The 21,854-nt window shown below is 40.1% G+C and overlaps 8 protein-coding genes across 11 annotated transcripts; 3 read left to right on the top strand and 5 right to left on the bottom strand.

The window, feature by feature from the left end:
- Nucleotides 1-3,119: 3,119 nt before the first annotated feature.
- On the bottom strand, nucleotides 3,120-4,378 carry LOC108838259 (protein LEAD-SENSITIVE 1-like). Its single transcript, XM_056990773.1, has 2 exons — nucleotides 4,181-4,378; nucleotides 3,120-4,073 (listed from the first exon to the last, which is right to left on the bottom strand). Exons 1-2 carry the CDS (start codon nucleotides 4,269-4,271, stop codon nucleotides 3,295-3,297), a joined length of 870 nt encoding a protein of 289 aa, XP_056846753.1. The 5' UTR covers nucleotides 4,272-4,378; the 3' UTR covers nucleotides 3,120-3,294.
- Nucleotides 4,379-5,334: 956 nt separating this feature from the next.
- LOC108817226 (protein LEAD-SENSITIVE 1) lies at nucleotides 5,335-6,521 on the bottom strand. Its single transcript, XM_018589868.2, has 2 exons — nucleotides 6,302-6,521; nucleotides 5,335-6,226 (listed from the first exon to the last, which is right to left on the bottom strand). The coding sequence occupies exons 1-2, from the start codon at nucleotides 6,393-6,395 to the stop codon at nucleotides 5,538-5,540; spliced, it is 783 nt and encodes a 260-aa protein (XP_018445370.2). The 5' UTR covers nucleotides 6,396-6,521; the 3' UTR covers nucleotides 5,335-5,537.
- A 1,466-nt stretch (nucleotides 6,522-7,987) lies between these two features.
- LOC108817228 (protein METHYLENE BLUE SENSITIVITY 2) lies at nucleotides 7,988-8,577 on the top strand. Its single transcript, XM_018589871.2, has one exon. The coding sequence runs from the start codon at nucleotides 8,104-8,106 to the stop codon at nucleotides 8,416-8,418; it is 315 nt and encodes a 104-aa protein (XP_018445373.1). The 5' UTR covers nucleotides 7,988-8,103; the 3' UTR covers nucleotides 8,419-8,577.
- Nucleotides 8,578-9,601: 1,024 nt separating this feature from the next.
- LOC108817227 (tyrosine-protein phosphatase DSP5) lies at nucleotides 9,602-11,051 on the bottom strand. 2 transcript variants are annotated; one of them, XM_018589869.2, is made up of 5 exons: nucleotides 10,750-11,051; nucleotides 10,496-10,589; nucleotides 10,290-10,347; nucleotides 10,145-10,188; nucleotides 9,602-10,057 (listed from the first exon to the last, which is right to left on the bottom strand). In XM_018589869.2, exons 1-5 carry the CDS (start codon nucleotides 10,896-10,898, stop codon nucleotides 9,782-9,784), a joined length of 621 nt encoding a protein of 206 aa, XP_018445371.1. In that variant the 5' UTR covers nucleotides 10,899-11,051; the 3' UTR covers nucleotides 9,602-9,781. The 2 variants fall into 2 exon arrangements, with proteins under 2 accessions (XP_018445371.1, XP_018445372.1); XM_018589870.2 differs by lacking the exon at nucleotides 10,290-10,347 and having other exon boundaries at nucleotides 10,750-11,033.
- A 432-nt stretch (nucleotides 11,052-11,483) lies between these two features.
- LOC108816253 (CRIB domain-containing protein RIC4) lies at nucleotides 11,484-12,418 on the bottom strand. Its single transcript, XM_018588828.2, has 3 exons — nucleotides 12,252-12,418; nucleotides 12,044-12,172; nucleotides 11,484-11,943 (listed from the first exon to the last, which is right to left on the bottom strand). The coding sequence occupies exons 1-3, from the start codon at nucleotides 12,376-12,378 to the stop codon at nucleotides 11,741-11,743; spliced, it is 459 nt and encodes a 152-aa protein (XP_018444330.1). The 5' UTR covers nucleotides 12,379-12,418; the 3' UTR covers nucleotides 11,484-11,740.
- A 938-nt stretch (nucleotides 12,419-13,356) lies between these two features.
- On the bottom strand, nucleotides 13,357-16,237 carry LOC108816597 (receptor-like kinase LIP1). Its single transcript, XM_018589164.2, has 5 exons — nucleotides 15,895-16,237; nucleotides 15,623-15,789; nucleotides 15,340-15,529; nucleotides 14,595-14,989; nucleotides 13,357-14,526 (listed from the first exon to the last, which is right to left on the bottom strand). Exons 1-5 carry the CDS (start codon nucleotides 15,992-15,994, stop codon nucleotides 13,585-13,587), a joined length of 1,794 nt encoding a protein of 597 aa, XP_018444666.1. The 5' UTR covers nucleotides 15,995-16,237; the 3' UTR covers nucleotides 13,357-13,584.
- Nucleotides 16,238-16,625: 388 nt separating this feature from the next.
- Nucleotides 16,626-18,997, top strand: LOC108817957 (uncharacterized). 3 transcript variants are annotated; one of them, XM_018590790.2, is made up of 2 exons: nucleotides 16,626-16,832; nucleotides 17,010-18,997. In XM_018590790.2, the coding sequence occupies exon 2, from the start codon at nucleotides 17,055-17,057 to the stop codon at nucleotides 18,843-18,845; it is 1,791 nt and encodes a 596-aa protein (XP_018446292.1). In that variant the 5' UTR covers nucleotides 16,626-16,832; nucleotides 17,010-17,054; the 3' UTR covers nucleotides 18,846-18,997. The 3 variants fall into 3 exon arrangements, with proteins under 3 accessions (XP_018446292.1, XP_018446291.1, XP_018446290.1); XM_018590789.2 differs by having other exon boundaries at nucleotides 16,627-16,832; nucleotides 17,055-18,997; XM_018590788.2 differs by having other exon boundaries at nucleotides 16,627-16,832; nucleotides 17,013-18,997.
- A 540-nt stretch (nucleotides 18,998-19,537) lies between these two features.
- Nucleotides 19,538-21,619, top strand: LOC108818378 (probable UDP-arabinopyranose mutase 5). The gene is made up of 2 exons (XM_018591335.2): nucleotides 19,538-19,759; nucleotides 20,317-21,619. The coding sequence occupies exon 2, from the start codon at nucleotides 20,349-20,351 to the stop codon at nucleotides 21,393-21,395; it is 1,047 nt and encodes a 348-aa protein (XP_018446837.1). The 5' UTR covers nucleotides 19,538-19,759; nucleotides 20,317-20,348; the 3' UTR covers nucleotides 21,396-21,619.
- The last annotated feature ends 235 nt before the right edge of the window (nucleotides 21,620-21,854 follow it).

The following is a 21,854-nucleotide window of genomic DNA, read 5'->3' as shown; positions in this document are numbered from 1 at the left end:
GGACGTGACAGTTATAAGCTTCTTCTTGCAGTATCTTTTGACTGAACTTTCTCTCAAGACCATCTTCTTTGTCCTCATCATGGAAATGGTTCCTTCGACACATGTATTTAAATATACATATTTTCTGATTTCATCGAAGATACTTTGTAGGTAATACTGATTCAAGACGGGGGAAGCATCTGGCAAAATAACTTTGTTTATGAACAAAACTTTTTAAAAATAAATTTGACTTTATTATATGGATTCAGGATGGTGGAAATGGCTAAATAATTAAACCACAAAGACTATGTTTATGAACGAAAGACCTAGTTAAATAAGATACCTGAGAGTCCAGAAAAGCATATCCATTGCCGTGAGCTCTCCACCACAGCAGATATTCCGAGCATAGCCTCCCCTAAACGGAGCAAACAGACTTTAACAGTGGAGGAGGAGCAGCCAATCTGCAAATCGGAGAGGAAGACCGAAACGTTAGTCATATCTCACAGAATTAGTTTACTGGTTAACTTAAAAGAATGAGAGGATGATTCTTTACGGGGAAATCATACCTTTTTATAGATGAATTTCCACCGCCTTGCAGATCCTGAGATCGCATTTAATATAGATTGTGTGTGAGAGAGTAATGAAGGGTTTCAAGATGATAATTTGGTAACTGGTAACGTTTTGTATCTGAGGAAGAAGATGGAAGAGCGATTTGGACGACCTAATCGTCGTTTGTTTAGGAGAGGCGAAGGAAAAGAACAGTGTGTTAACCAATCCTAAACGACAAAAGACCCAATCAAATCTATTATGGGCCGAAGTAAAGACAAAGACCAGCAAAAAAAAGCCTGATCGAAATGAACAAATGATTTAATGAAACGCAGCGTAGAAACCAAATGGGACAGGTGTCACTGCGAGAAGTACCCACTTAATGACGTGGCAGGCTGAGGAAGGAGAGAAACCCAACTTTATATAAATAGATAGATTGTTGGATGCTTAGTTTGTAATTTACATTACAAATAGTTGGAGTCTTATCTTGCAAATGTTGGTTAATTTGACAATTATTTTGCATTTTTCAGTTAAATGTTTAAAAAGCAAACAACTTGTAATTAAAAGATTAGAACCGCACTAATAAAATTTCTAGTTTAATTCCGGTACGGATCAAATATAATAACAATAGTCCTGACTCCACTACAAGTCTAGAATAACTTTTCTTTTGGTCGACCACTAAAATAACTTTAGTTGTCTAGTAGTAATTGACTTATACTTTTGAAACCGTGTTTCCTTCTTCAGTAAGGAAAACCCGGGTTGGTACTAACGAAGGAACTTAGAATATTAGAATTCAACAACAAAAACAGAAGCAAATTCTCCATTCTACAACACAAACTAGGCATCAACATCATTCACCCCTAAACTTGGAACCGGCAATGCTCAACCAGGCTTCTCTTGGTGAATCATATAGCTTTAACATGGCAATTAGCCTCTCCACAGGGACCTTGATAGCCTCAACACCTAGCTTTGCTGTCATACCTACGTCACTAGTAAGGCGAACAAAACAATACGCACCAAATCCGGCCACAGGCAAACCACTGAGACCAAGCACGAGTGCAGCAGAATAAACTGAAGCAGCCGTATTGACTTGACCACTGATTCCAAACCTAGCCTTATGGCACACCAATAAACCAGTTTTGTTGATAAGCTTGAAAACTAGCTTGTGATACAAGCTATCCTAATCCTAGTGAAGTTATGATTATGATTATGTAATTGGATTAGGACATATTGAAAGGTGTTATGTCAAGTAGGTTTAGGAGTTTCTAATACCTATATATATGAATGCTTCTGATTGTATATTCCCCACGGTTTGTGTGAGGTGAATAAGCTTTAGTTTTTGAGTGGATATTTTTCTAAGGCAATACGAAAGTGATTTGTGATTTCATTGTTGAGTTCTTTAATTGGTATCAGAGCTTAACATTCGAAGAAACATGTCAATAGAGAAAGCAACTATGTCGGGAGTGAAGAATGAAACAGAGAATAGCAAAAAGGAAAGTGGACCCTCATCCATTAAACTCCCAATGTTAAACTCGACAAACTATACCGTTTGGGCGATGAAGATGAAGATGGCTCTTAAGGTGAACAGAGTATGGGAAGCTGTAGACCCCGGATGCGAACAAGAAGAGAAGAACGATCTAGCTACAGCCTTGATAATTCAATCTATACCCGAAGCACTGATGTTACAAATAGGAATTCTTGATACATCTAAACTCGTCTGGAACGCAATTCAAACTAGACATGTTGGAGCAGAGAGAGTTCGAGAAGCACGACTGCAGACACTGATGACAGATTTTGACAAGCTCAAGATGAAAGAAGAAGATACTATCGACTCTTTTGTCGGAAAGCTTGCAGAAATTGCGTCTCGATCAGCCTCTCTTGGGGAAACCATTGAAGAAACAAAACTTGTCAAGAAATTCCTAAAGGGACTACCAAGGAAAAAATACATCTTCATAGTTGCATCTTCATAGTTCTCTCAAGTCACAGAACGAAGCTACTGATAAAGAAGTTAGTGCCTTGAAAGCAGTGATCAAGATCATCAAAGATCAAGGCCTTGAAGCGGAGTTCTCTGAGGAGAGAGTGGAGGAGCGTGTGGAGGAGCTGGAGAAACACAAGGCGCAGAGGAAACGCAACGTGGAGCAGCAGCAGCAGCCACAGACGAAGGGGAGAAAGCGGCCTCGTGATCGCAGAGGTACACAACAACAAGCTCCAGCTCCGAGTCAGCAGCCTTCAAGACCACAACATAGTCATCATCATGGCTTACAGTTGAACCCTTTTGGTGTTGTGAACCCAGCACGCGGTGGTGTTCTTGGCCCTTACATGATGAACCCATTAGCTGCTGGGATTTATGGTTCTGCTGCTCCTCCTCAACCTGTTTACTATGGTCAGCAACCTGGATTCGTGATGCCGCCGTTTCACCCAGCTTATTATTCTCAGTAGCAGAGCATTGCTAATACTAAGATCTTGTCTCCTGCAATTAAAATATCTTTGTAGTGAATGTCTGAGGAAGGAACTTGCGGTCTTGACTCTCCATTTCTCTTTTATGTAAATGAAAAAGTAAGCAGCTTTGTGATGGAGTTGAGCTTTTATCAAAATGTCTTGTTGAAGAGTTTAATTCTTGAAAATAATAATATTGTTTTGACTGTATTTGCCACTTGCACAAATAAGTTAAAAATACAGTTTTACACAATACAAAGGCATAAGCAAAGTCTCTTACACAACAGATTAGTCATCAACCATCCATGAAACAAGTACTTGAGTAATTTTGAACTACTTGTTTTTGTCGTCGTTGTTGTTATTGTCCAAATTGCCATCTAGAAATGCCATAAGTGTAGCAAGCTCTTCCACAGGGACCTTGCGGACATCCTTTCTCACACCAACGTCGTAAGCCACACGACCAATACAGTACTTACTGTATCCGGCCACAGCCATGCCTGCAAAACCAGTAGTTACAAACCCAAGCGTCGTCGAAACAGCACTGGCTGCAGCAGAAACCACCGAAGCTGGAGACACCGCCAACGAAGCCACTTGACCAGCAGTCCTTCCCACCCCTAAATACCTGAGCGTCAAAGAAGCGATACCGCCAGCTGCACACACCGAGTTGACTTGGCTGCTACTCCCAGACTTGGTGACGGAAAAAACAAGCAGACCAGTTTTGCAATAGATCGCGAAATCCTCACAGTTGTTGTCCAAGAGATGGTACTCGCCAAACCCGTTACCCGACAAAAGGTACTTCGCGCGGTGAACGACTTCTTCGGGAGGATCCGAAGGCGCGGTGGTGCAGGTACCGCCACGCTGTTTGGCCACGAGGATGGCCTTGGAGACATCGTACTGGAAGAGATAGAGGTTTCCTCCGGCGAGGAAGCAGTCGAGACAAGAAGAGATTACGCCGTCGAGAGTCGATTGGTCTCCGCAATTAGGACAAGGGTTGTCTCCTCCGTGACGAGGAACAGAAACCTGGATGATCGTGTCCAGATAAGTACCGGTTCCGATCTCAAGACCACCTCGACGAGTGAAGTGAATGACTTTCCCATCTCCTACATAGATTCCTATGAAATGGCATGCATAGAACCCAGAAATAGCTAACGATCGCGATCGAGACTAAACGAAAATGTGGATAACAGAGAGAGAGAGAGAGAGAGTGAGGAGATGGAACCGTGATGGGAGTAGATGTAAGCACGCCATGAATAGATGTGATCTCCTGCCTTGAGCTCATCTCTGGAGATCTTGTTGGAGAACAATCCCATCTTCCTTCTTGTTCGTTCCTGACAGCGAAGATTCACTTTTTTTTTTTGCTTAATGAGTTAGGTTTTCTGATTTTCTCTCTCTGTCTTTTTTCCTTATTATTTAAAGTTGCAAAATATATTATATGCCCTTAAATTATTTAATATTTGTAAAAGAACCCCAGAAACTGCGGAATCTACAGAACAGCCATCAAAAATTAATAAGAAATAGCAATATCTTGTAGAAATCACGTTATGGTGTTGGACTATACATATCTTTACATTATAAATTGTTGGATGCTTAGTTTGTAATTTTACATTACAAATAGTTGGAGTCTTATCTTGCAAATGTTGGTTAATCTAATCTATTAATTCAGGGATTGGTTTTTATCTACTGTTTAAGGTTGTCATTTAAATTTTGGTCTATTTCTTAGTTGTTGCTAGAATATATCACATCTCCTACAAAATACATTCTCCTCTATGAACATATATAGCTCTGCTACGAACGTCTTGAACAATCCTGAAAATATGCAAAATATCATAACTGCTTAATAAGTACTATTTATTATAATAGATAACAAAACCATTTATTCGATAGTAACATAATAACAAATATAACTGTTAAATTGTGTCTAAACTACCTGATATTATTGTGATCTATATAGAGAATCATAACTAATTAAATGGAAAGTTGACGTTTGCTAAATCATCCCGCCTTTGCTTATCACTAAAACATTTCGAAATCATCCCACCTTTGCTTATATAGCACTATTTAGTTATATATATTTAATATAAATAATATATATGTATCTAATATATATATATATATATATAAATATTACACAAAATATATATAATATTATATACACATATTATATATAGCATATATTAAAATTAAAATTTAACAAATCAATTTCCGCCGTTTAGGGCGGGTCCTAATCTAGTTTGACAATTATTTTGCATTTTTCAGTTAAATGTTTAAAAAGCAAACAACTCGTAATTAAAAGATTAGAACCGCACTGATAAAATTTCTAGTTTAGTTCCGGTACGGATCAAATATAATAACAATAGTCCTGACTCCACGACAAGTCTAGAATAACTTTTCTTTTGGTCGACCACTAAAATAACTTTAGTTGTCTAGTAGTAATTGACTTATACTTTTGAAACCGTGTTTCCTTCTTCAGTAAGGAAAACCCGGGTTGGTACTAATGAAGGAACTTAGAATATTAGAATTCAACAACAAAAACAGAAGCAAATTCTCCATTCTACAACACAAACTAGGCATCAACATCATTCACCCCTAAACTTGGAACCGGCAATGCTCAACCAGGCTTCTCTTGGTGAATCATATAGCTTTAACAGGGCAATTAGCCTCTCCACAGGGACCTTGATAACCTCAACACCTAGCTTTGCTGTCATACCTACGTCACTAGTAAGGCGAACAAAACAATACGCACCAAATCCGGCCACAGGCAAACCACTGAGACCAAGCACGAGTGCAGCAGAATAAACTGAAGCAGCCGTATTGACTTGACCACTGATTCCAAACCTAGCCTTATGGCACACCAATAAACCAGTTTTACAGTAGATAGCAAAATCTTCACAATTGTTGACGGCGACGTGATAATCACCAAACCACCCATCCAACAGTAAATGGAAGTTTGCACGGAAAAGAGCATCCTCAGGAGGATCTGAAGGTGCTAATGTGCAAGTACCGCCTCTAGGTTTAGCAAGAAAGGCAACCCAAGATACATCGTACTTAAAGAGGTAGAGATTTCCTCCAGCAAGAAAGCAATCAAGACAAGAGGTAATGACCTTGTCACCGTTGAAGCTGTGCTTATCTTTGCAAATAGGACACGGAGGATAATTTGGAGACGAGGAACTAACGACGAACTTGTCCAAAAAGGTCCCGGTTTCAGTTTGTCGATGACCACCTCCACGAGTGAAGTGTATGACTTTCCCATCGCCTACATAGATTCCTGCAAAGAGAGAAACAAATTATAAGTAAATAAATAGATACATATCAAAGAAAAAAAGTGAGTGAGGGAGAGAACCATGGTGGGCATAGGCGTACGCAGTTCGCCATGAGTAGATGTGATCTCCAGGTTTCACTTCTTGTCTGGAGATTTTGTTTGAGAATAATCCCATTTTTGGAGCTTCTTTGACCTCTTCTTTTCTATCTTCCTGTTAACTCATACTCAAATCCTAGTTTGATCTTTTTAGTTATTGGACCAAATGCTCAACCACTCAAGCTAAAAGGTTAATAACTTCTTAAGATTTCCGGATTGGTCAATTCTCATATCTTTTTTTTTTCCGTCAATGTTGGATTTTATAATTAAGAGGGGCCAAGCCCAAATACACCGAGTTTTAAAACATAAAGCCCATACACAGACCGGGCTATTACATAAAAGGCCGAAGCCAAACACACAGAAAGGCCCATCGGCCCAAGAAAGCCCCAAATCGGACAGCTTGCCCTAGGAAACAGGAGAGAGCACGTGTAATCATCTGGAAGCTCCGTACGCCACGCGTCCCCTCGTCGACTTGATCGACCATCCATTGCACAGCCACCGTCAACAACCATCGACAACTTCTTTTCTCACCGGAGCTCCGTTACTGCCAAGCCTCCGTTTCACCATAACTGTTCTACTCCGCTTTGTCTTCACGCCGTAGAGGTAATCGTTCCACGAGAACTACTCCGACTTTCAACCACCGGAAAAACTGGACAAAGCAAACCGAGAACATCGCTATCCTCCTCTCTGAACATCATCACCGTCGCGGAAGAGCTTCATCTTCCGAGAGCTCCTCCTCTTCGACCCACGAACTTCTCGCCAGAAACACCACACGCTTGAAACACTTCGATCTATTCAACATAACCCACAGGACTTTGGGTTTCAAAAAGGTATCGAGGAGCTCAGTAGGCCTCCTCTCCCCGTCATCCAAAAGCCGGCGAAGAAAGAGCTGAGAAAGCCTCCCCTTCCCAGAAGCTAGAGCGGCGTCGGTGAATCTAAGAGAGCCTCCACCCCCCGCATGTGAACCGGCGTCGATGGATCTAGGAAAGTCTCCATCGCCCGGGAGAGACAACACCACCAACATAAACAAAAATCTCCGCCTCCTCCGAGCTCCAAGCGAGAGCGTCTTCACTCCAAGAGGTAGACCACCGACAACGATGGTGACACTCTCAGGGCTCCGACAAGGCTGACGTCGGTGGAACTGCGAAGTAAAGACGGAGAGGAACTTCTAGATTTAAGAAACACTATCTCCGGCGACGGCACGGGCGCTCACGCGCCGGCCGTACGCCGGAGGAAATAGATCTCTCTCTCTTCTCTCTCTTCTCTCTCTTCTTAACGATACCTTTTTCAGTCAAATTTTAAATGGTGGAAATTGGTCAATTCTCATATCATCATGAACTGTTTCTTATAAAAGAGACTTTTCAGTAAATAATAAATAAAAAAGACTATTAAATTCTTCAGATTTATTAGTTATCTCAGTTTCACTATTGTTCATTGATTATCACGAGTCATAACCCAAAATAATGGTACGTGGGGTTGTTTCTATTTTGCTTATAAAGTTGGGCCGTCAATTCAAAATAAATAACACCAGCCCACATCAGGGTTGTATTTTTCAAAATTCCAGACTTACAACGTGTCCTTCACTGATCTGTAGCGGATATGATCAAAAGTCTTACTATGCACTGTTATGCACAGTATAAACACCTTTGGCTATATATTATTCTTTTTCATTTTTAATAAACTCGCAACGAGCTGATAAATAATCTCACATCGAACCTCTCGTCGGCCCACCCCCAAAATCAAACAAATTAGGGTTAGGGTTCTCATCTCTCAGCCGCCGATTCACGATGACAGGCAAAGCGAAGCCGAAGAAGCACACGGCGAAGGAGCTCCAGGCGAAAGCCGATGCAGCGTTGACCAACAGAGGAGGAGGAAAGGCCGGGCTCGCCGACAGGACCGGGAAGGAGAAAGGAGGGCACGCCAAGTACGAGTGTCCTCACTGCAAGATCACGGCGCCGGATCTGAAGACGATGCAGATCCATCACGAGTCGAAGCATCCCAAATTGCCTTACGAGGAGCCGAAGAATCTCCACGAGGCTCTTGCTGCTCCTGCCGAATCGTCCAAACCTAAACCTGGAATCAGAGGAAGCCTCAAGAAGTGATCATGATGTGATTGTTTTCTATCGAATTCTCCCTTTTTATAATATAAAGTTTATCATCTTTTATGATGGGGTTTTCTTCAAGTTGTTGCTCTGATAAAGTATGAAAAAACTGCAATGATGTTTTGCTATTATATAAAAGAAAATGGTATCTATTATAAATCTTTAGTTGCAAATTCTCTCATCTGGTTGGTTTTGGTGAAGCTAAGGTTTTTGATTTGGTTCTTTAGTTTCAATCTGTCTGTTTATGTGTATGATTTCTGAGCACTATGTTTGTTGAAAAACATGTTACTTAAAGCCAATTCTGCTGGTGAAGGAAGAAGAGTTCAACTTTCCGACAAAACACAAGATCGGTACTTTTTTAGTTCGATGTCTGAAAAGCTTTAGTGAAACAACAGTTCATTTGTGTGTTCAATGTATTTGCCTTCATGTTTCAGTTTCACGATTTCAAAGCATCTTGGATGCGGTCTTTTGTTTTATTGTCATTAAAAGAAAAAAGAAAGATACATGATTCTCATTGTGCTTGTGCGGTCTTGTCTGAGGATGGAACATGTGCTACTTTTTTCTTAAATACGAATCAAATTTGTGATAGGAATTGATGAGATAGTATCTGATCTTCCGACGACTTTTGAGTAATCGGAATCAATGCTTTTATATAGGCCTTTTTGTGTGTGTTATTCTTCGGTTGGTGGTACGGGTAGAAAATGCACGATAGTTTATTCATTCTTATCACACGATAATCGAAATTTCGAACACTCCACAACTATATTTTTGAGATGTGAAACCAAAACACGACTTCTATTGTATTCATGGAATTTTTGCCGGTCGACAACAAAAAAAAGAAAGATAGACGATCCCTCCCGGTTTCCTCTTTCGGGCTATAATGGGCCTTTTATATTAACTGTTATATTGTGCTTCATTTGATATGGGCCTAAACTAATATGCCGTTCTTGTCGTGTATAAAAGGTCAATTTTTATTTTGTTTGCAGAAGTTGTAGCAGCTGACACCACACAAGACAGTCGAACCTGTTGGCCAAGCTTCACAAGATTCTTAAGTTTGGATTAGCATTAGACAATGTGTATGGAGAAAAGACAAGATCAACCAGTTTGTAAAACAACATCTTTCTAGTTTAATGAAATGAACAATTGTCAACCACTAATCTTTGATTTGTTTTCTTTAGTTGACTTGATGAATCTCATATGATTAACAAAACAAAAGCGAGACATGTGTTGTTAGTTTAATCCATCTGTAAATTTTTCTAGGCTGTAATAAAAGAAAAAGAGACCAAATAAAAATCATCTGTTGTGAACCTAAAGGATCTAGAAAAACGATATAATCCTCCGATTTCAAGCTCTTCTGGTTTGTTCACCACCCTTTGGTGGCTTGAGGTTTATGCTGTTGTTCTTGGACAACATTCTCTTCTTGATACAGCAACTTTCTCCTCTTGAGACCATAACCATTGTACTGGTAGATTATGCTGTACAGGCATTGCCTTAACCCGTGAACATCGAACTCCTCTATGAACATCAAATCTCTTTGTCTCCATTTCAAACCCGCACACTTCTGGTATTCCTCAAGAACAGATGATAAGCACCAGTTCTGCACCTTCCTCAGGCATCCAACAAGACAGCCTGTCCTATGCTGCAATTAACCCAACAAAAATACACAAACTCTGTTATAAACAAAACTCAAAGCTTATGAAACCGGATCAGGGGTTTTGGGGTTTACCTTTCCTTGCTTACAGTGGATGAGAATTGGATGGTTTCTAACATCTGTAAGCAAACAGAAAAAAAAAAGAAACTAAATGAGACAGCTAAAAAAAAAGAGAAAACAACAAAGGGTCTCTCTCTCACTCTCTCTTTTGATTCCTTACCAACAAGTACTCTAAGAGCACTCAAGACCGTATCCTTTGGCATAGGAGTTGGAGGATCCTAAGGGCGTAAAACAATCCAAACTCAGAAAACCAAAACAAGCTAACAGGAACAAGCATAATCCAAAAAGACAACAAAAAGGAGGAACAAGCTGATACAGATCCAATTCAATGAAGCAGTAAAAAAAAAAGAGTAGAAAGCCATATACCGTTTTGCCTTGGATACCGAACTGGAAAAGCTTGATGTTGTTGGATTGGAGAAACTTTAGATTCTCCTCAGGGTATGGTTCAGGACACAGATAACTGTTTCCATAAAAAACCCAACAACTAAAAAAACTTGTTTCTATAATCAAATTAAGCAATGAGAGTGAAAGGGAGAATCTTTTACATGAAAGATTCATTCTTTTAATTAAAAAAAAACAATTATCTCAGGAGATTCAGAATCAAAAGAGAGAATGTTTACATGATGGATTTAAGATTGAGGGTCGATAAGAAAGCGAAATTCTCGAGCTGAGGAAACCCAGATCGGTATATTCCGTCTTCCACCATCGAGAAATTCGTCGGCGGAATCAAAACCTCGCCGTCTTCATCGTCCACTATCAATAAACCCATCAAATCTCAATCGAACCAAATCAATCCTTTGTTTCTCTCTCTCTCTCTCTCTCTCTCTCTCTCTCACTCTCACGATAGAGAAAGGGAGAGAGAGAAAGAAATGGCAAGAACTAAAAAAATCCAACAAAAATCTAAATTTTGCTTTTACCAAAAAAAAAAGTTTTATTTTAAAACGAGTAGTGTGGGATAATCACATGAAAAGTGGGTTTTAATTTAATGTTGAAAAGGGATTAACGGAGATTTAGGGATAGATTTACTTTGTAATTAGCCTAGAGATAACAACGTAAGTTAGTTTATTTATTTTTGTTTTGTTGGATTCACCTACTAAAGGTTTTGGATTTGGTTTTCAAGGAATGTCTTCTCTGTAATCTCCCTAGATTATGTATGACACACATCCCTACGAATCTATCTATTTGACTTGACAGATAGTCAATTTTTAGAAATTTTCTTTTTTGTTTTTGTTTCCATACAGCAAGTCATTGTTTAGTTCAGTAATCAACGGTTTCTAGAAGTTAAAATCAAATTTTACGACAGTAAACTATACTATAATAGTGAGAATTTGTAGAATCAAATTTGGTTGTTGGATTTTGAACGTTCCAAGTGCTTTTGTTTTATTTTATTACTTTATAACATTCATCTGCTTACGTATCATGCTCATATCTTACTATTAACAATATCCAAACACATTCAGATATATACTAATACTCCAATAATAGTATACGGCATATCATCATGCATTGTTTTATAGATCAGAGATATTCGCCATATCGGCCATATATGTATTTAAGTATGTTTCGTTTCGTGTACAAGAACATAAAATAAATTTAAATAGAAGGAGTGAATTATAAAGTTGGATGAAGATCAGTATTATTAATAACGTCTTCTTTTGCAGCGACGGCTGCGAGCAACTCAGGCGGTATGAGATCTTTCCATTCTCTACTGCTTTCCCAACCAATATGCGATACATGTTTTACGTTTGTCGGAGCTCCTATCTCCATTAGTCCTGATGTCTCTCCTTCTTCACTCTCTTCTTCTTCTTTGTAAGCTATACGTTATTAACATGAAGCAAAAAACAAAAATAACATAAATAAAAGTGGGTCTATCAAGTGTTTACTTCGAAAATATTAGAGATAATATAAGATTACCAAAGAGTTGAGAAATGGTCTTGAAGCTCTTGAAAAGCCGGTTTATACCGGTAGAAATCTCCGGTTTAGATACCGCTAGGAACTTGAATACATTCTTCATGTTTTCTTCCTCCTCTTGGTCACGAATCCCTTTTGAAAATTAACACATCAAAGATAAGATACATGAGATATCAATTTAATATACACTTTTTATGAATAGAGAAAGAACCTTGAGGAGAATGGTGGTGGTGATGATGATGATGCTTAGAGAGAGGAGATAAAACGTCTACACTTGAGTCCGAGATACATCCGACGGAGAAAGGAAGCACCACAAGTCTCTCCATTCTATCTCTCATTTTCTATACCAAGCCTTTCCTTTTACTATACTTATAAGAGTGTTTGTGTATATATATACTATGAAAATGATAACCTACCAAATGTTTTGATGTAAATCTATATTGTTTTGTTAAAAAACTCTGTTGGAATACAATTTGGTGATGGTCGTGTTATGTGTTCAGCTGACTTTGTTGTGAAGTTACAATGATGTTAACGTGTGCACATGACGTTACGGTTCGCTAGAGAAGAAAGTGATAGCTTTAGTTTTATTTTCTTTTTCTTTTTGAATTGAACTCAACAACAGTTTGGTAGAGAGTGTTGTTTTAAGTGACGTATCCTTTGTACTATCTTTGATATTTTGAAAACTATAATATATATGGTGAATTCGAGATAGTTTAACGTCAGATGTAGTCTATAATGAATACTCAAGAACTCTATAATGTATGCATCATGATGGCTTAAATGATTAAAATGTACATTGTGTGTTACATCCCCTTGGATTCAAAGCAAGCTAATATTAGAAAATTGAACCTTTTTCTTTTGCAGAATATAATCACCAAATGCATGATGCCAAGGCTTTCTTTTCTATACTTTTTTTGTTTCACTATATAATATATTTTTCGTCACTTATTCAACCGTTTAGCATGAATACAATCAAATAGTTGAACCTATATGTATATACAGTACAAGTGTACAGCAAGCCATCACAATAATTGACTATCTCAAAATATTGTATGTGCTTTGAGTGTACTTCCTAAATCCAACTCATATCTACTATACACATAACATATATATCACATTTAGTAACCAAATGAAACCATAATACCTTAGAAAAAAATACAAAAGAAAATGTTTTCTACTAGAGTACTTTTTGTATAACCAGTTTGTAAGTTTGTAACATTGGCCTCTAGCTAATTAATATAACATACTGTATTCAAAGATATTCATAATATAACATACTGCATTCAAAGATATTCATAATATTACGCGGGATAGAATGAGAAGATGGGGGTTACAGGTTCCTGCAGTGTGTATCTTGTGCAATCAATATCTTTGAATGCAGTATGTTATATTATGTTTGAATGCAGACAAATGTATGTTAGATTTATGCGACAACTTGGTTGTTTTAAAAGAAGAGAAGATGAAACATTTTTGATCGTGTTGCAAATGTGTTCAATCATGACTTTGTTAATCAACTTATGAGAAAAAAAAACTCTTGAAAATATTCAATCTTGATCAGAAGAATCATGGTCCTCTTCCTCCTCTGGTTCGGTTCGACGCAAAGACGAGTCACCACTTCCCTCGCATGTATCATCGTCTGAATAAACACTCTGGACTTCAGATTTTGAGCTATGAATATGCTCAAGCCGAGTTTCATGATTCTCTTCCTCCTCCTCATCATCATCATCATCATGAGCAAGACTACTATTGATCCGCATGCTTGTGTTCTTAGACGAATCATCATCGTGATTCTTTTCGCTATCAATCCGCAAAGAAAGCAAGCTTTCCTCATTTGATTTACAACTGCTCAGCCTCTCGTTATCTTCCTCTTCGGAGCTATAACCATACTTTATCTTCAAGCTCTGAGCAGTTGCATTAGTTTCCCCAGTAGACATTCTCCCCCTCTCGCTTCCAGCAGAGTCAGATGAACTGCTAGAAGCAGCTTTCTCCAACTGAGAACGTTCCTCCTCTTCTTCTTGACCTTTCTCTGAGTCTGAATCAGACTCATCATCTGAATCATTTCCGTTTGTTTCCTCCTCTTGCTTCTTCACACTTCTTGATTCTTCTTCTTCATCTTCACCTTCATCTTCATCTTCTGATTCTGATTCTGATTCTGATGAAACACTAGATGCGTCATCATCTTCCTCCTTCCGAGGAAGTGAAAAGGGAACCACAGAACAAGAACCGTGTCTGCTCAAAGCAATGGACATACTCTTGTCTCTAAAGGATGCAGCAGGAACCGCGGCTGGGACACCCTCTGTAGACATTGAAAGGAAGCTAAGCGCAACCATTACATCGCTTATCAAAGGACGAGCTGTTGGTTCCTCTTGTAAACACATTGACGTTATCGCCACTGCTTGATTCAACCCTCTCTCTGAGAACCTCTTCTTCAATAGAGGATCTGCCATATCCGGATACCTCGTTGGATCTTTAAATATCGGTTGTGCCTACGCAAAAAGAAAAAAATCATCAAAAAATGATGCTTCAAAGACAAGGAAGAGGTGTAGAGTGTTACCCAAGCAACTAGGTTCTGTTCATCATTAGGTTTAGTAGTGTCAACAGCTCTTCTACCGGTGATGAGTTCAAGCAGCACAACCCCAAAGCTATAAACATCAGATTTGATTGTGACTTCGTCTCCTCGAGTGTACTCAGGAGCAGAGTAACCATAAGTGTCCATAACCCTTGAAGAAAGAAACAAGCTATCACCAGCCCCAGGCGATAAAAAATGCAAACCAAAATCACAAAGCCTAGGGAAAAACTCATCGTCTAACAAGATGTTAGAAGCTTTCAGATCACGGTATATCACCGGTGGGTTCACTTTATCATGCAAGTAATCCAATCCTTCCGCTGCACCGAACGCAATCTTCATCCTCGTTATCCAATCCATAGGCTTCTGACTTTGCTTTTGCTCTGCATATCAATCAAGCCCATTAACAATCTCTAGAACACTGAAACTGTTTATAAAAACTGAATGTTTGATTCTGGAAATGACTTAAATCTATATGCACCAATAAAACATGGTAAAATATGCTTTTTAAAATTATGAAAAATATTTTTATTGAGATGATGATGTTTTCTTTAAAAAAATAATATCGAATTTTAAAGCTAAAAAATATGGGTGATGGTAAATTACTAATTTACTTAATCAATTTATAAAACCTTAAACGGGTTTTTGTCTTAATTGTGTTTTGCTTTCTTCAGATTTTTTTTTGTTTTGTTAGATGTTAATTCTTGTTTGTTCACAACATCAAATATATTACCGTAGAGATGGTCTTGAAGGGAACTTCCAGTGACATATTCAAAGACTAAAAGCCGTTGGTCTCCATCAGCGCAGTATCCTATCAGCTTGACGAGATTCGGGTGTTCGAGTTTAGCTAATGATAAGACTTGAGTTTGAAACTCTTTGGTACCTTGTAGTCCATGCCTGTCTAGCTGCTTCACAGCTACCAACTACAGTCATAAAAGCAACAAAATAACTCTCTCTTTTTGTTTTACGGTGGTTAATTGAAAATGTATCCAAAGTTGGGGTGATCAGTAACAAACCTGGCCAGTAGATTGAAGGGTTCCTTTGTAAACCCTACCGTAGCCACCTTCTCCTATAAGACATTCTTGCCGGAAGTTCTTGGTCGCCATCGCTAGCTCCCGGAAATTGAACGTTTTAAGCGGCGTTTGCTCTGTTTCTATTTCCTCAATACGTTTCGTCGCCGCCACTGAAACCACATTTTTTTTACCAACACGATCGAATCAGTCCAAGAAAAAATGAGTTTTCATATTCGAAATGCGCGGGAAATTAAAAAAAGAAAGTTTATGATTACCAGGTGGTCTGAAGTCGTTGTGATCATCGTGTTCGTTAGTCTCGTTATTACAAGGAGGGTTTCTGTTCCTCTTTGAAGAGAAACACGGGAAACAATTCATGATTGTAAGAATCTAAAGAGGCCTAAAACACAGTTAAAAATGGATTTTATCGAGGGGATTAACAATGGCGGGGTCCTTCAAGAGGTTGAAGGACCCACGTTAAAGTGTAATAACTTTTTTTGTTTTGAGATTGTAATAATGAAACGAAACAGAGGAAGGAAGCGAAAGGAGACACAGAGAGAGACAGAGGAATAACGAGAACCAATCAGAATAACATGAACACATCCGATGAACCTTGCGAGAAGCAGGGGACACAAGGATTTTTTTTTTTTGGTCTTTTTTACAAATTATATGTTCTGTCTTTTTTTTTCCAACTTTTGTTCAAATCCATAAAGCATGGACAACCATTCTTCTTATCATTTATCCTCAATCTAATTTTAAATATAGTTTTACTTAGTTGTCTTATCAAAACTTACCAAGTGCATTTTATTATGTTATGTTTTAGTAAAAGACAGTACTCTCTTAAGAGTTGTGTTTCTAAATAATAACATCATTATCCTTTGTCAACGAACCTGATTATCTTTTCTTTTTGAAACAGTCGAACCTGATATCCTTATTACAAGGAAAAAATTAATGTTACATATACACCATTGGAAACATGACACGTGTCAGAATCTTTAAGTTTAACCTTCCACTTTCCCCATCTCTCCCTTCGTTTCATTTCTCTCGTGTCGCCGTCTGAAATTCCTCCACCCTGAAAAAAAAAACCCTAGATGCTTCAAATCATGGTGTCTTAACACCTACTTTTATCTACGCTGTCTGGTCACTAGAAGCTTCGAAACAGATCCGATTCACTCTCTGTCTTCGCTGCGACCAAGATCCCCATTTCTCCGAAAAGGTGTTTCTTTTAGCTTTGCCCTGTCTTCGTATTGGAATCAATTGTTGATTCTGGAAATGGGTCTCTTTAGATTTCATAAAGGATGCTCCTTTTGTTGAAATTAAGCTTGGAATTAGGGTTTCGTGTCTTCCGTTAAAGTTTTGTTTTTCTTAAAACCTGTTTATGTTCTCTTCCTAGTAGGTAAACCGATGATGATGATAAGTGTTTTGCATTGACGAACAGATGCAATGCCTAATGGCCGATGGAGCTTTAATCACTCTAGACTCCGACGACATCCTCACAACAACAGAGCAACATCATCCACTAGCTGTCGGCAGAGAGTTTCCCGATGTGGAAACTTGCAGAAGAACTCTGAAAGACTTAGCGATCGCTCTCCACTTCGACCTCCGCATCGTCAAATCGGACCGGAGCAGATTCATCGCCAAATGCTCCAAAGAAGGCTGTCCCTGGCGCATCCACGCGGCCAAATGCCCCGGCGTCTCGACCTTCACCGTGAGAACGCTCAACGGCGAGCATACCTGCGATGGCGTACGCGACCTCCACCACCAGCAGGCTTCCGTCGGGTGGGTCGCTAGGTCGGTGGAGGCGAGGATCAGAGATAACCCTCAGTATAAACCGAAGGAGATATTGCAGGACATAAGGGATGAGCATGGTGTTGCGGTTTCTTATATGCAGGCGTGGCGTGGGAAAGAGAGGAGTATGGCTGCGCTTCACGGGACTTACGAGGAAGGTTATCGGTTTCTTCCTGGGTATTGCGAGCAGGTGAAGGTCTCTAACCCCGGGAGCGTTGCGTTTGTCTCCGCTTACGGGGCTGAGAGTTGTTTCCAGAGGCTGTTTATTGCGTACCGGGCTTGCATCTCGGGTTTTTTCAGTTCTTTTAGGCCTCTTCTTGAGCTGGATAGAGCGCATCTCAAAGGGAAGTACTTGGGAGCGATACTCTGCGCTTCGGCGGTTGATGCGGACGACGGTTTGTTCCCCTTGGCGATTGCGGTTGTGGATAACGAGAGCGGTGAGAATTGGTCTTGGTTTCTCGGAGAGGTGAGGAAGCTTTTGGGGATGAACACTGACAGCATGCCGAGGCTGACGATACTGTCCGAGAGACAGAGCGGAGTCGTGGAAGCCGTGGAGACGCATTTCCCCACGGCTTTCCATGGGTTCTGTCTCAGGTACGTGAGCGAGAACTTCAGGGACACGTTCAAGAACACGAAGCTGGTTAACATCTTCTGGAGCGCGGTCTACGCGCTCACGTCCGCGGAGTTCGAGGGGAAGACCGCGGAGATGAACGAGATATCGCAAGACGTGGCTCGCTGGTTCGAACTCTTCCCTCCGCACCTCTGGGCCGTTGCCTACTTCCAAGGCGTGAGGTACGGACACTTCGGTTTAGGGATCACGGAGGTGTTGTACAACTGGGCGCTCGAATGCCACGAGCTACCGATCACGCAGATGATGGAGCATATACGTCATCAGATATCTTCCTGGTTCGAAGCTCGGCGTGACATGAGCATGAGGTGGAACTCTATACTCGTGCCTTCTGCGGAGAGACGCGTCACGGAAGCTGTGTCGGATGCGAGGTGCTACCAAGTGTTGAGAGCCAACGAGGTGGAGTTCGAGATCGTGTCGACGGAGAGAACCAACATTGTGGATATAAGGACGAGGGTGTGCTCCTGCAGACGCTGGCAGCTGTACGGGTTACCGTGCGCTCACGCGGCGGCGGCGCTGATATCGTGCGGTCAGAACGTGCATATGTTTGCGGAGCCGTGTTTCACTGTGTCGAGTTACCAGCAGACGTATTCGGTGATGATTAAGGAGGTGGGGGATAGGAGGATGTGGAAGGAGGAAGGAGGAGAAGGAGGGTTGGTGAGGATACGGCCGCCGAAAACGAGGAGGCCGCCAGGGAGACCGAAGAAGAAAGTGGTGAGAGTTGAGAATTTGAAGAGACCGAAGAGGATTGTGCAGTGTGGAAGGTGTCATTTGCTTGGTCATTCTCAGAAGAAGTGCACTCAGCCCATTTGATTGGACACGCCACCACCACCACCTTTTGTTTCCTTCTTGTTTGTTTTTTTTTTTGAAATGTAACTTTGTAATGTTTTAAGTTGGATTTGTTTGTTTTAGAGACTTTTGTTGTCTTCAATGGAAATAAAAAGAGAGTTCATGTTTAACTTTAACCCGGGTTCTGAGTATAGTACCTGATCGAGTACTTAATCTCGAATTTATTTGAGGGCTAGATAACTAAGATAAGAGCGTTGACTTTTTGAGTATATCCATTACTGAAATACTTTTGTTAATAGATCCGGTTCTTGATCAGAATCTCGCTTTGGTTAACAAGGGGGTGAAAGACTAGACTAAAACTAGACCCTGGATTTTGTTAGGATAGGTTTGGTATCTGAGGTTCGGTACGTGTTTTGACTTTTGAGTATAATTAAATGATCCGGTTCTTGATTTCCATGTGGATTTTGGTTAGGAGTCGGGAAATTAAATCGAAATTTGAGTTTTGTTAGTATTAAATTTAGCATTTCAGTAAAAACAACAAATCAGTATCAAATTCCAACGTAGAATATTTAGGTTCGGATTAAAGATGTTGTTTAGTTCAGTCCCGGTTCAAACTAAACCCAAAACCTGGTTAAATCAGAAAACCAATTCCAAAGCAGTCCATTCGGTTAGATTCGGTTTTTGTTTGAGGGATTTATAAAAAAGAAAAAATCGAGTTGCACACTTTGACGCACAATAACGCCACGACACGCACGATCGAAGAGGGAATTGCGGGAGAACACAGCAGCAAATGCGCGAGACCAATTCTACAGAAACGTGATAAATCCTCAAAGCCATACATACATTACACACAGTTCGTTCGTGTTCATCCATCCCTCTTAGGAAAAAAAAAAAAGGAAGAAGAAAAGATCGGATCTATTCTGCTGCATTCTCTCAAGGTTCCATCTCTCTCTCTCGCTCTCACAAACGAAAACCTTTCACCGTCTCTCTTCAATTCGCTTTTCTCTTCGATTTATAAAATATATATATATATATAACTTGTGGGTTGGGTATTGCTTTGTTTTGATCTGATAATCCGTTTGCTCTTTCTGGGGTATCGCTAGATTCTTAATTTGAATTAAATGTGATTATGCCTTTTGCTCTGTGTGGTAATAGTCTTAGGTGATTACGTTGTAACTGATAGCAGAAGGATCTCAATTGATTTAATCGGATTTCAATTATAAAATCTCCACTTGTTGATGTCAATCCATCGCTTACCGTAATATTCATGCGATCCTAAGTTGACTGAAGAGTAGATCTTTGATTAGGGCTATTTGGATGAATCGTGTGTTTGAATCATGTTCTGTTTTTCTAGTAACCACTGATAAAGTCAGGTGATCTAAAAATCTAATCTTTACTTCTGTTTTCTTCTTTGCTTATGTAAAGTGTTTAACTTTTTTTCTAATGCTGTTTGGTAGTTTCCTGATAAAGTTCCAACTTTTTGATGTACCTGCAGAAGATTTACCTAGAATCTCTTCATATTCAAACATGTCGTCGTCTGAGATAAACAAGAACGATGTTGACATTGTCATTGGCGCTCTCAACGCTGACCTCACTAAGTTCCTCAACAGCTGGAAACCCTTTTTCTCCGGTTTCCATCTCATCATCGTCAAAGACCCCGAGCTCAAGGACGAGCTCAACGTACCCGAAGGCTTTGATGTGGACGTCTACTCCAAGCCCGACATTGAGAAAGTCGTCGGCGCTGCCAATGCCGCCATCTTCTCTGGCTATTCCTGCAGATATTTCGGTTACCTCGTGTCCAAAAAGAAGTACATTGTCTCCATCGATGATGACTGTGTCCCTGCTAAGGATCCCAAGGGAGTTCTAGTGGATGCTGTCTCTCAGCACGTGACCAACCTCGAGAACCCTGCCACGCCTCTCTTCTTCAATACCCTCTACGATCCTTACTGCGAGGGAGCTGATTTTGTGCGTGGGTACCCGTTCAGCCTTAGAAGTGGCGTTCCCTGTGCTGCTTCCTGTGGACTTTGGCTTAACTTGGCTGATCTTGACGCTCCGACGCAAGCTCTCAAGACAGAGCAGAGGAACACTTCGTATGTTGATGCGGTTATGACCGTTCCCCTCAAGGCGATGTTGCCGGTAAGCGGGATCAACATCGCTTTTAACCGTGAGTTGGTGGGACCAGCTTTGGTGCCTGCGCTTAGAATTGCTGGTGAAGGGAAAGTGAGATGGGAAACGCTTGAAGATGTTTGGTGTGGGATGTGTCTGAAACACATCTCTGACCATTTGGGTTACGGTGTGAAAACTGGTCTGCCTTATGTGTGGAGGAACGAGAGGGGAGATGCTGTGGAGAGTTTGAGGAAGAAATGGGAAGGGATGAAGCTGATGGAGAAGAGTGTTCCGTTTTTCGAGTCTTTGAAGTTGCCTGAGACTGCGGTTAGTGTTGAAGATTGTGTGGTTGAGCTTGCTAAAGCTGTGAAAGAGCAGTTGGGTTCAGATGACCCTGCCTTCACTCAAGCTGCTGATGCTATGGTCAAGTGGGTCCAGCTCTGGAACACTGTTAACTCGAGCGGCTAAAGTTGAACCGGTGTGAATCTATATCTCCCGAGGTTAGGTTCCTTTTATCACTTCTGAACTTATTGATACCATGTTTCAGGGATTTTTCATCATGTTTATTTCTCCTTTTATCTAATTATAAGCATGTTTTTTTTTATGAGACTTTCAATAATGTAAACCTTGACTTATGAAGCCCATCTCTTGTTAGTTTCGATGATGATAATATCTATCTTTTTCTTCGGGTTCTTGATTGACTCTGCCGTTTCAATCATGTAGAATCATAAACATAGATTTGCTACTACTAGTACTAGCAATTTGGTATATTCACAAAAATGCAAGCAGCACCTTTTGTTAGTTATAAACTGAAGCTGTTCTAGTCTCTAGTTGATAAGAAATAACTACAAACAAAGCAGGTGAGACGACATCTAGTACTGGTTTCACTCTGATTACATTTTCCGAAAAGGGTGCATATGCTGATGG

The sequence above is a fragment of the Raphanus sativus genome, chromosome 7 (genome assembly GCF_000801105.2).
Source record: "Raphanus sativus cultivar WK10039 chromosome 7, ASM80110v3, whole genome shotgun sequence".
Lineage (NCBI taxonomy): Eukaryota > Viridiplantae > Streptophyta > Magnoliopsida > Brassicales > Brassicaceae > Raphanus > Raphanus sativus.
The sequence above is the reverse complement of the archived record's forward strand: the minus strand, read 5'-3'. Positions and strand labels throughout refer to the sequence as shown.